The 12,224-nt window shown below is 50.0% G+C and overlaps 1 protein-coding gene across 1 annotated transcript in view; it reads left to right on the top strand.

The window, feature by feature from the left end:
• Window positions 1–12,224, top strand: part of Osbpl10 (oxysterol binding protein like 10) — a 323,158-nt gene that overhangs the window by 307,256 nt on the left and 3,678 nt on the right. The window contains 3 exon segments of the mRNA XM_045136894.1: window positions 5,434–5,620; window positions 7,889–8,071; window positions 10,197–10,350. Coding sequence (XP_044992829.1) covers window positions 5,434–5,620; window positions 7,889–8,071; window positions 10,197–10,350 — 524 coding nt within the window.

The raw sequence follows: 12,224 nt of genomic DNA, 5'->3' as shown, positions 1-12,224 counted from the left end.
GCTGGGAACCAAGCATTCAGAACACCTAAGTTTATGGGGGACACCTGAATCAAACCCCCACAGCTGGGAAAGGATAAAGGCCTTGCTTAAGGCTCATATGCTCATAACCTTAAGCATAGCTCATTGCTATTTTAACATTCTTTCTCTCTCTCTCTCTTTTTTCTTTCTTGAGGTAGGGTCTCTCTCTAGCCCAGGCTAAACCTCTCTCTAGACCAGGCCAACCTAGAATTCACTATGTAGTCTCAAGCTGGCCTCGAACTCACAGCAATCCTCCTACCTCAGCCTCCTGAGTGCTGGGATTAAGGCGTGTGCTACCACACGCTGCTATTTTAACATTCTCAATTGATGCATCTGTCAATCAGAAGGGGCTTTGGGTGTCTGCAGGCAGACATCCTCACACATGCTAATTGTGCTGAAGTTCTTGACTCTCAGATTATGAGAGGCTTTGACCAGAGTCCTCGAGGCGGGAGGAACTCCTTCCCTTCCCTCATCCTTTTCATTTTCCCTGCCCTTCTACCTTGTCTCAGCTACTAGGCAGTATTTGCAAGGCAGTCGTAAACTTCGCTGACAAATGGGCAGATCCGGGCTGGAGAGATGGCTTAGCGGTTAAGGCGCTCACCTGTGAAACCTAAGAACTCATGTTTGACTCTCTAGGTCCCATGTAAGCCAGACACACAGTGACGCAAGCGTGCAATGTCGCACATGTGCACGGGGGGGGGTGCAAACATCTGGAGTTTATTTGCAGTGGCTGAAGGCCCTGGCATACCCATTCTCTCATTCTGTCTTTCTCTCTCTCAAAAAAAAAAAAAAAAGAAGAAGAAATGGACAGATGTCCAGAGCTATTCTTGGGCCTGGAACACCCCTGAAGTGCCATCTTGGAAAAACCCCAAAGAAGTCTGCGTGGCTTGAACTGCGTGGCATGGACTGTTGCGATCTCCCATCCTGGGGACCCCTCGGGTCCATGAGCTTGTGGTGGATGGAAAATCAGACCTGAGAAGGTTCCTGGAGGTGCCCACGGTCACAGGCTTTGGGGACCGTATGAGGGTGACCAGCAGTGCCGACGAGGAAGGAATGGTGGTTTGCAGGGTCCCGGTCCTGGAGGGGCTGTGAGGCCACCATTCCCTCATGGGCCTGTCCTCTGGCCCTAGTCACGCAGCACACAGCTCCTGCTCTCGAGCTCAGCTTTCTTGCCAGCGCTGTGGGAGTATTTTTCAAGATGACACTTGTGAGCTCCACAACCTAGTGGCTCCTGAGAGCTTCCTTCTTCCCTCCTTCCCTCCTTCTCTTCCTCTCTCCTTTCTTTCCTTCCTTCCTTCCTTTCTCCCTCTCTTCCTTTCTCCTTTCTTTGCTTCCTTCCTTCCCTCCCTCCCTCCCTCCTTCACTTGCTCCTCCTTTCTTCCTTCCTTTCTTCCTTCCTCCCTTCCTTCCTCTCTCCCTCCCTTCCTCTCTCCTTTCTTTCCTTCCCTTCCCTCCCTCCCTCTCTCCCTCCTCTCTTTTTTTAAAAATATATTTATTTGTTTATTTGAGAGAGAGAGAAAGAGGGAGAGAGAGAGAGAATGGGTGTGCCAGGGCCTCCAGCCACTGCAAAGGAACTCCAGATGCATGTGTACCCTTGTGCATCTGGCTAATGTGGGTCCTGGGGAATTGAACCGGGATCCTTTGGCTTTGCAGGCAAACACCTTAACCGCTAAGCCATCTCTCCAGCCCTCTTTCTTCCTTTCTTGAGACAGGGTCTCACTTATAGCCCTGGCTGACCTCAAATTCACAGTGATCCTCCCACCTCAGCCTCCAGGGTGCTGGGGTTTTAGGCGTGAGCCACCTGCCTGGCTAAGAGCTGGCCTCTGTACGAGACATCTACACTGGCCCATGCAGCAGAGGTGCTTCGGCCCAGCATCCTCACTACTCACAGGGAGGAGCAGGGCAGGTCCCAGCCAGCGTGTTTCAGCCCCCAGGAGCTTGGGGACAGTATTGTTAAGGACCCAGAGGGAGGTTTATGTTTGTGCTGATTTGTGTCCTCAGGTCTGTGATGAGAAATAGGAGCGACCATTAATCTTGATTTTTGACCTGTCAGAACTAGGGCTTTTCATAGGTTCCTGAAGGCCTGCCTCATGCTGTGAGGTTCGTGCTGGCGGACTCCTTCCATTTATTGAGAAAGAGAAGGTGGCATTCAGGTTATCATTCTTTTTGATTTCATTACTTATTCAAAATTTCCCACATAATGAATTCTTTGGCTGGTTTTGTCATTCGCTGGTTTAAAGAAAAAAAAAAGTCAGGGTCTTGGTCTATAGTTTAGGCTGGACTGCAGTGTCTTACATATCCCAGGCTGGTCTTGAACTTGCTGTGGTCCTCCTGCCTGTTCCTCTGAAGTGTTGGGACTACAGGCATGCCCCAGCATGGCCTGCATAATCAGTACTTTGAAGGTGAGATGTGGGTGTTTGCTAGAAAAGTCTCCCCTTGGCCCTCCCTTGCTGAAGCACTGATGTCAGTAAGCTTACCTTATTGCCAGAGGTGGCTCGGATAAAATGTCCCTTGTTCTCCTGTCAGTCACCTGTGTAGTCATCACTGTGCCTGGTGTGGGTTCAGGCAGGGGCTGTGGAGCACAGAAATGTCTGTCCTTGGGGTTTATACCCTGTGGGGGGCCAGGCAGTAGACAGACAGCCTGTAGGAAGTCCACAAGGTAATAGATAATGATTGGCATGCATAAGCAGGGGAAGTGGTTTTTTGTTTTGTTTTGAATTTTTTTTTTTTTTTTTTTTTTTTAGTATGGTGGACCTTAATAAAAAAGGAATAGGGCTGGAGTGATGGCTTAGCAGTTAAGGTACTTGTCTGGGAAGCTTAAGGACCCAGGTTCAATTCTCCAGAACCCCTGTAAGCCGGATGCACATAGAGATGCACGTGTCTGGAGTTCTTTTGCAGTGGCTAGAGGCTCCGATCTTGGCACTGGGAAGATGGCTCGGTGGTTAAAGGCACTTGTTTGCAAGGCCTGCTGGCCCGTGTTCAATTCCCAAGTCACCCATGTAAGCTGGATGCAAAAAGTGGTGTAAGCGTCTTGTTTATATTTGCTGTGGCAAGAGGCCCTGGCCAGTTCCCCCACATATGTACACATGCGTGCATGTGTGCCTGGAAATTAAAAGGAAACACCAAAACCTAGCAGGGTGGAGGGAGATCAGAGAGCTCTCAATACAATGAGAGACCCTGTCTTAGACAGACAAAGTGGAGAGCAAGAGAACACACCCAACATTGACTTCTGGCTTCTGCACGCACGGGTGCACACATGGATGCACACACATGTGCACATACATATATGAGCATGAACATTCACATCCGTGTGCAAAAACAACCTGCGACATATTGTCCACACAAAAGGTGCTGCTTACAAAGTGTGTATGTGTGTGAATATGGTGTGTGTGTGTGTGGGATGTGTATGTATGTGTATGTGTGTGTGTATGTGGTATGTGTGTATGCAATATGTGTGTGTATGTGGTGTGTCTGTATGTGGTGTGTGTGTGTGTGTGAGAGAGAGAGAGAGAGAGAGGGAGAGAAAGCAGGCAGAGTGGGTGTGTAGAGGCTATGGTCACATGTGCTGGGAACTGGCTGCCAGTGGACTGTGCGCATGTCCCTGTGTCCTGCTTATGAGGAACGTTTTATCCACAGAAGAGGACACAGTACATCACTGGGCTGAGGTTGGGCTGTGGGGGGACATGCTGGCCGCCTGGTAGACAATAACACGGGGATCATGCTTTCTCTGGGGGCTGGAAACCAGGGAGTCTGGCAGTGTCTTACACAGAACCCCAGGGGCCTCTCTGTCAACAGTGCTACCTCCCTGGGGATGTGGCCAGCGCTTGAGAAATCAAGGGACTTGTAAGAAGGACTGAGGCTGGCAGGGGCATCCCAGGTGGCTTCTCTTTCTCCTGTTTCTGGTTTCTTTTCTTTTCTTTTCTTTTTTTTTTTTTGTGGTGTTGTTTTGTTTTGTTTTGTTTCAGACAGGGTCTCACTAGCGTCACCTAGATAGACCTTTAAACTCATGCTCTTCCTGCTGGGATCACAAGCGGGCTACCTCAAACCTGGTGACTTGTCCCTATTCAACTTTCCCTTGTAACTCTTGGCTTCTGGTCTCATGTTGCAATTTCCGCCTGCTTTGGGCTGTCTGGTCAAGTAAGTCAATTTGAGGAAGTTGGGCACAAAGAAGACTTAAAAAAAAAAAACAAACAAACAACTAACTCTCTATCAAGTAAAGGTCCTGCTCAGAAGCCATCAAGGTGTGAACGAAGTGTCTGATTTTCTCATTATGTGCATGGATGGGATGGGGCCTTGGGTTGTGGTGTGGGGAGCTCTCCGAGGTACAGGAAGATGGACTGGCAAAGTGGCAGGCAGAGCCTGGGTGGCCCGGGCATCCCTTCCAGGATGATGGCTCACTGCATCGAGAGTGTGAGGCCAGCTGGAGCAGGGTGGTTGGAGAAAGCTAGTTTGTTCGGATACTGAGACGTCTGGGGAGAGGGGAGCCGTGCGATTTATGTGTGTAGGCTACACAGAACTCGGTCATATTCCTGGCCCCAAGGGGAGGGTCCATTGCAGCTTCATCTGTCCTTCTGTCCTACCCATGTTGTGAACAACCCACGAATCCAGCCTCTTCGGTCATCTCCGTTCTTGCACAGGCCCCGTAGGTGAGCCTCGCTCCACTCTGGGTGGTCTAGACGACATGGCACTGTGTGTTTACAGAATCAGGCCCCTGTGGTACAGATGGGAGCTCAGAACTTAACAGACCGAGAGCCTAGGATGTTATGTCTTCTGTGGCTCAGGAGTTACAGGAATGCTGAAGGGTAAATGGCATGAAATTAAATGCATTTTACTGGGTTTTTTTTTGCAGGGGGTGGGGGGGGAACTTATAATATTCTTTAATTCAATCAGAGCATCTTATTGTTAATATCAAACACTGACAGAAATGATGATGTTCTGTATACATAACCCCATCTCTCCTTACACTGTCCCAGCAGGTACAGGTTCCCACATCTGTCTGTCTGTCTGTCTGTCTGTATTATCTCCCTCCCACCCATGTATGCTCTCACCCTGGGGTGATTTAATTACCAGCTAAACTAACCTGCCGGCTTCAGTTGCCTCATGCTTAACTTGAAACTATGATACTTAGTGTTTATTCTACAGCAGGCCATGAGACCTTGAAGGGCACCACCAGTTTGAATGCCCCTTCCTCAGGGCCTCGTTGGCATGGAGCATCTCTCCCTTACCTAAGCCTTAGTCACAGTGACAATGGTGTGTTTTCTGGGGGCCTGCCTTGCCCATGGTGCCTTCTCAGAGCTCTGCACAGTACCAGACAGATAGCGGAGCCAGGCAGGAAGCTCTGCAGCGGTGGAAGGTCTCTTTAGGGTCTTCCCGTCTCCTGTGGTATTCTCCCTGATTCTTCCTCTCTCCCTGGAGGTGTGCTGCGTCTTCTGGACCATGGGGAAGATTACGTGTTCACCCTGCCCAGTGCCTACGCCCGCTCCATCCTCACCGTGCCGTGGGTGGAGCTCGGAGGGAAGGTCAACATTAGCTGTGCCAAGACCGGGTACTCCGCCACAGTGACATTCCACACAAAGCCCTTCTACGGTGGGAAGGTCCACAGGTAGGAAGCAGATGGGGCTGGGGATGTGGCTGTCATTGTGCTTGAGTTTTCTTGTCCCCATTAGAAGAAACAGCGTGTGGTGACTCATGACTGAGGTGAGAGGGTCGGAAGTTCATGATCATTTCCCCCTAGCTAAATAACGAGTTTGGGCTGGAGAGATTGCTTAGCAGTTAAGGCACTTGCCTGCAAAGCTACAGGACCTTGGTTCTATTCCCTAGGACCCACGTAAGCTAGATGCACAAGGTGGCACATGCATCTGGAGTTCGTTTGCAGCGGCTGGAGGCTCTGGTGCGCTCATTCTCTTCCTCTCTCTCTGCCTCTTTCTTGCTCTCACAAATAAATAAATAAAAATATTAAAAATAAATAAATAGTGAGTTTGAGGCCAGCCTAGGATGCATTAAGAACTTTTGCATTTAGCTGGATAAACCTCAGCGTTTGAGAAGCAGCGGCAGGAGGATTGCTGTAAGTTCCAAGCCAGATTGGCTTACATAGCCAACCAGGGCTACGTTGTAAGACTCCTGTCTAACCAAAAAAAATGGAGAGGTTATTTATTTATTTGCAATCAGGGAAAACAGAGAGAGATAGAAGAGATACAGGGACAGAGAGATTGGGCCCACCAGAGCCTCCAGCTGCTGCAAACTCCGTATGCATGTTCCACTTTGCGCATCTGGCTTTACGTGGGTCTTGGGGAATTCAACTCAAGTTGTCAGGCTCCGTAGGCAGGCACCTTAACCGCTGGGCTATCTCTCTAGCCCGGAAGTGATTTTAAAGGCTGTCCTCCAGTTGCTGTCGTAAGCCTGCGTGTGCTACTGGGAGCTGGGGCTTGGCCCAGCCTTCATCCCGGGAGGTGCGGGCACTGGATGCTCATGTTCCCTGCCCCCCTTTCCTGCATGAGTTCTGCGTGGCTGTGCTGGGCTCACATTCAGAACTGACCCTGTGGGGATTCTGAGGGGAAAGGGAAATATTAGACAAGATCTTACCATGTAGCTTAGACTGGCCTTGAACTTGTGATCCTTCTGCCTTGGCCTCTGAGTGCTGGAATTATAGGCATACACCACCAGGTCCAGCTGAGAACTGACCTTGTTTCAGAATGAAAGAGCTCTCCCTACACTCCTTTTACTTTTTTTTAAATTTTTTTTAAACATTTATTTATTTGAGAGTGACAGAGAGAGAAAAAGGCAGATAGAGAGTGAGAGAGAGAATGGGCGCGCCAGGGCCTCTAGCCACTGCAAACAAACTCCAGACGCGTGTGCCCCCTTGTGCATCTGGCTAATGTGAGTCCTGGGGAATCCAGCCTCGAACCAGGGTCCTTAGGCTTCACAGGCAAGCACTTAACCACTATGCCATCTCTCCAGCCCACTTTTTTTGTTTTTTAAAAAATTTATTTGAGAGCAGCAGACAGACAAACAGAGAAAGAGGCAGAGAGAGAGAGAGAGAGAGAGAGAGAGAGAGAGAGGGAGAGAATAGGCATGTCAGGGCCTCCAGCCATTGCAAATGACCTCCAGATGCATGTGCCACTTTGTGCATCTTGCTTATGTGGGTCCTGGGGACTCGAACCTTGAACCAGGGTCCTTAGGCTTTATAGGCAAGTGCTTAACCTCTAAGCCATCTCTCCAGCCCCATCCTACACTCTTTTGATCGTGAAAATGTAACACAAACAAAAGCTATTCTAGGGAGGAGAGAGGATGTTTTGTTTTAACTAAGTTGTGTGATTTCCATCCTAGTGATGGTATCGGATTTACTCATTGCAGGCACACTTACCAACACTGAACTGTTAACCAAACTGCAGACTGTTTCCACATTCGGTTTTTCCTCCTTTCCTTTCCTTCCCTCCCTCCTGCCTCTCTTTCTTTCCTCCTTTTTTCTCCCTCCATTCATTCTTCCCTCCTTCCTTCCTTTACCTTTCTTCCTCTCTTTCTCCTTTCCTTCATCCCTCCTTTCTCTTTCTTTTTCTTTCTCCTTTCTTTATTGCTTTTTTTTCTTCTTTCTTCCTTTCTTTCTGAGATAGTATCTCACAATGTATCTCAGGCCAAATTTGCTAAAATCCTCCTGGCTCTGCCTCCTTTGTACTAGAATTATAGGTGTGAGCCACCACGTCTTGTTCTACCTGCCTTTTCTGATCAAAGGTATTAGATACTATGTTAAGACTTAGTCTTTGAGCTAAACTGAGAAAAAAAAATGTCCTCTCACCAAAATTGATTAAAAATGTCTTTGAGTACAAGAGCAGCTTTTGAACCCTTTATTCCTCTGACTGGATTCTTAATTCAGGGTCACAGCTGAAGTGAAACACAATCTAACCAACACCATCGTTTGTAAAGCACACGGGGAATGGAACGGGACCTTGGAGTTCACCTACAGCAATGGGGAGACCAAAGTCATCGACACGACCACTCTGCCTGTGTACCCTAAGAAGATCAGGCCCCTGGAGAAGCAGGGGCCCATGGAATCCAGGTGGGAATCAGCCTGTGGATCTGTCCAGCTCAGCTGCCCTTGAACTTGACTGAGGCACAGACTGGAAGCTAAGGGAACAGGGCCAGAATTTATCATTTCAGTCATGTGACTTTCCCCTCTGTGTCCCTCAGTGGGCAGACCCATGGAGCTGTCATTTTGGTTATTCTGTAGTTATGGAGTGGGCTGTGAAAACTGCCTATGCTAAAAAAGTTTAATCACCCAATTGATGTATTTGGTTGAATGCAAAATCGATCATAGACATTTGCTGGATACAGAGGCCTTTGTTTCCTGGAAGCCAGGGAAGGCGTGTATAACCAGCCCGTCTACTAGCCTCTTTTGTATGAACCCAAGCTGCTCCTGGTGTCTGTTTGTGCAGAGGTGCCTGGGGGACAGTTCCCAGGCATTGGGGCTGGTCCTGGGCTGCCTCTTAGGCCAAGCCGGGCTGAACTCTTCTTGTACCTGGTTCAAAATACCCACCAGAAGCATCTTATAGGAGGGAAGGGTCTGTTTCAGCTTATGGTTTCAAGGGGGAAGGTTCATCGCAGCAGAGAAAGCTTGACAGGCCTGAGCAGGAAGGTCACGTGGCCACACCCTTCCGTCTGCAGGGAGGAAGTGGTCTGAGTGACTGAGCCCAAAGGAGAGGCTTGTGTAAAACACTGGAAGGCTCACCCCAAGTGACACACTGCCTCCAGCAAGGCACTCCCTCCAGGGCCTTACAGCTTCTCCAAATTACCACCAGCTGAGGACCAAACACATTCAAAATATATGAACTATTGGAGAGATGGCTTAGTGGTTAAGGCACTTGCCTACAAAGCCAGAGGACCCAGGTTGCATTCCCCAGGGCCCATGTAAAGCCAGATGCCCAAAATATATGAACCTATGAGCAGCATTTCATTAAAACCACCACAGTGGGCTGGAGAGATGGCTTAGCGGTTAAGCGCTTGCCTGTGAAGGCTAAGGACCCCAATTCGAGGCTCTATTCCCCAGATGCACAAGGGGGTGCATGCGTCTGGAGTTCGTTTGCAGTGGCTGGAGGCCCTGGCACACCCATTGTCTCTCTCTCTATCTGTAACTCTCAAACAAAGAAATAAAAATAAACAAACAAAAATTAAAAAAAAAAAAAACCAACCACAGCTACCAAGGGAATGAGGCAGAGAGGTGGCTCTCTTTGTTGACTTGGGGGTGGAGAGGAGTCAGACCCGAGTCTGCACCGTAAACTCATGTGCATGCACGTGCACACACTGGCCGGTCACCGCATCTTTCTCTCTTTTAAATTTGTTTATTTAGACACACACACACACACACACACACACAGAATGAGTGTACCAGGGCCTGTTGCTACTGCAAACAGACTCCCAGACTCCTGCACTACCTTTACATGGCTACTGGGGAATCGAACTTAGGCCATCAGGCTTTGCAAGCAAGCTCTTTTAACTGCCAGTCCAACTAACTAGTCCTTCCTTCTGTATAGCTCAGACTAAGCTAGAACTCAAGGTGATCCTCCTGCCTCAGCCTCCCAAGTGATGGGATTGTAGGCGTGAGCCACCACCTACCTCACATTTCTCTCTCCTCCCAGGATTTCTGCGGGAAGCAAACCTGGCTCACAGGGCAAGTCAGTTAGGCTCACAGGACTTTTCAATTTTTTTGTTACTTTTTACTTATTTATTTGAAAGCGACAGAGATAGAAAGAGGCAGATGGAGGGAGAGAGAGAGAATGGGCGCGCCGGGGCCTCCAGCCACTGCAAACGAACTCCAGACGGGTGCGCCTCCTTGTGCATCTGGCTAACGTGGGTCCTGGGGAATCGAGCCTCGAACCGGGGTCCTTAGGCTTCACAGGCAAGTGCTTAACCACTAAGCCATCTCTCCAGCCCCGCAGCCCTATTCTTTCACGTCCCAAGTAGCAAGCCCTCCTCAGGCTCTGTCACTCTCAAATAAATAAATAAAAAATGAACCAAAAAAAAATTTAAAAAAAGAGAGTAGGGCTGCGGATTTGGAATCATGACCCCCCCTCCCCCGCCCACCGCGGCTTTCGTCCTTTTCGATGCCCTTCCTTGCCCAGGACTGTTCTTGTTAACCCACCGACTGGGCTCTACCTGATGGGCTCCTCTCCTGCCCGGGTCTCCAGGAATCTCTGGCAGGAAGTCACCCGGTACCTGCGACTGGGAGACATCGAGGCAGCCACGGAGCATAAGCGGCGCCTGGAGGAGAAGCAGCGAGCGGAGGAACGCAGACGGGAGACCCTCTGCACCCCGTGGCGGCCCAAGTACTTCATCCCGGAGGTAACCAACCGTCAGGGTGCTGCTGGGTTCTGACCCTGAGCCACGGGCCGCCGGGCGGTTTGATTGGGTGAGGGGCGCTGCGGCTGGACGGGGTGAAGGAGGCCCTAGATGGATTAGGGAGAGCTGGGCTCTGGCTCCAGCCCTGGACCATTTGCGATAAGGTCTTAAGGTCCCACACCCTATTCAGGAGAGGCCTGGGTAGCTGACACACTGCCCTCCAGCTTTCCATCTGGAAGCTTCGCTGCCCTGCCAAGGTGGGCAGAAGGGGCTCTCAGACCTGGCCACCCTGCCCGTTACATTACCACTAGCAGCCCTCAGCCGGGGGGAGCCTCCCTTGCCCCCCAAATCCCCTCTGTATGTGGTTGAGCTGGAAACCTCTCCATTGGGATCTGCCCTGGAGATTTCCCTCTTGCGGGCCCCAGGGATGGGCATGCCAGGGCTGCCCAGTAGAAACAATCTCTTCAATTGTCCTGCTGACAGGCAGGAGAGCAGAGCTCCTACCATGCCCAGCCAAGGCCTGTGCGGTCTTGGGGATAGTTCAGGCAGTCATCGGGATGCGTCTGACAGCGGAATAGCAGGTTATGAAGATGGATAGGTTGTGGTTTATGGGGCAGGGTCCTCGGAGGCCTGGTGACCGGAGCAGAGCCAGTGAAGTATGGGGCAGCTGTGGGAGTCTGCGTCTAAATGGGTGTCACTCATATCTAGACTCATATCTAAACCAGGACTGGTTTTAGTTTTCATTTTTATGTTTTTGTTGTTGTTGTTGTTGTTATTGTTACTGGTTTGAGGTAGGGTCTCACCCTAGCTCAGGCTGACCTGGAATTTACTATGTAGTCTCAGGCTGGCCTCAAACTCACAGCGCTCCTCCTACCTCTACCTCCTGGGTGCTTCATGTTTTGTATATATGTGTATACGATGCGTGTGTGAGTATACACACACACACACACACATACACACACACACACACACACACATTCATGTGTGGGGAGGCCAAAGGACAGCCTTAGTTGATATCCTCTGATGGGCCATCCACCTTCATGAAGGCAGGCAGGCAGGGTCTCTCCATCGGCCTGGAGCTCACTGGTCAGGATAGACTGGCTGGCCAGTGTGCTCTAGGGACCCATCCTTCCCTGCCTCCCCAGTGCTGGGATCAAAGTTGTGCTCCACCACACCCAGAATTTATCTGGGTGCTCAGGTCCTCTGGCTTGTAAGGCAAGCACTTTACTAACTACACAATCTCCCCAGCCCCAAGACCCTGGGTGTTTATGAAGATTGTTATATTTGCATGATATCAAGGAGTTGAAATCATTTAAGTGCCAAGAGCCAGTCTGTGTGTCCAGGTGCCACTAACTCTCCAACTCCTATGAGAAGAGAAGAGGCCATTGTGTCTAGACAGACAGCTGTGAGGCAGCTCAGCCAGCACAAAGGTGGGGGTGCGGGAGGCGCCCCAGGAAGCAGCTACAAGAAGCCAGTCAGGATCTGAGGCGCTGGACCAGTAGGTTGAATTTCAAGGTTAGACTTAGCTTTCCACAGGAAAGCTCTTGAGGCCACTCGGTATTTAAGAATCACTGACTGGGGGCTGGAGAGGTGGCTTAGTGGTTAAGGTGCTCGCCTGCAAAGCCAATGTACCTCAGTTCAATTCCCCAGGACCCACGTGAGCCAGATGCATAGGGTGGTGCATACATCTGGAGTTCGTTTGCAGTGGCTGGTGGCCTTGGTATGCCCATTCTTTCCCCATCTTCTCTCTCTCCCCTTGCCCATTTCTCTCTCTCAAATAAATAATGTACAAACTTTTAAAAATTGGGGATGGGAGACTATGGATAAAGGATGACTGTTGTACAATGTAAAAAATAAAATAATACAGGGCAGGAGAG

Source organism: Jaculus jaculus, chromosome 17, assembly GCF_020740685.1.
Source record: "Jaculus jaculus isolate mJacJac1 chromosome 17, mJacJac1.mat.Y.cur, whole genome shotgun sequence".
NCBI classification, from domain to species: Eukaryota; Metazoa; Chordata; class Mammalia; order Rodentia; family Dipodidae; genus Jaculus; species Jaculus jaculus.
Note: the sequence above shows the minus strand (reverse complement) of the source record. Positions and strands in the feature narration are given on the sequence as shown.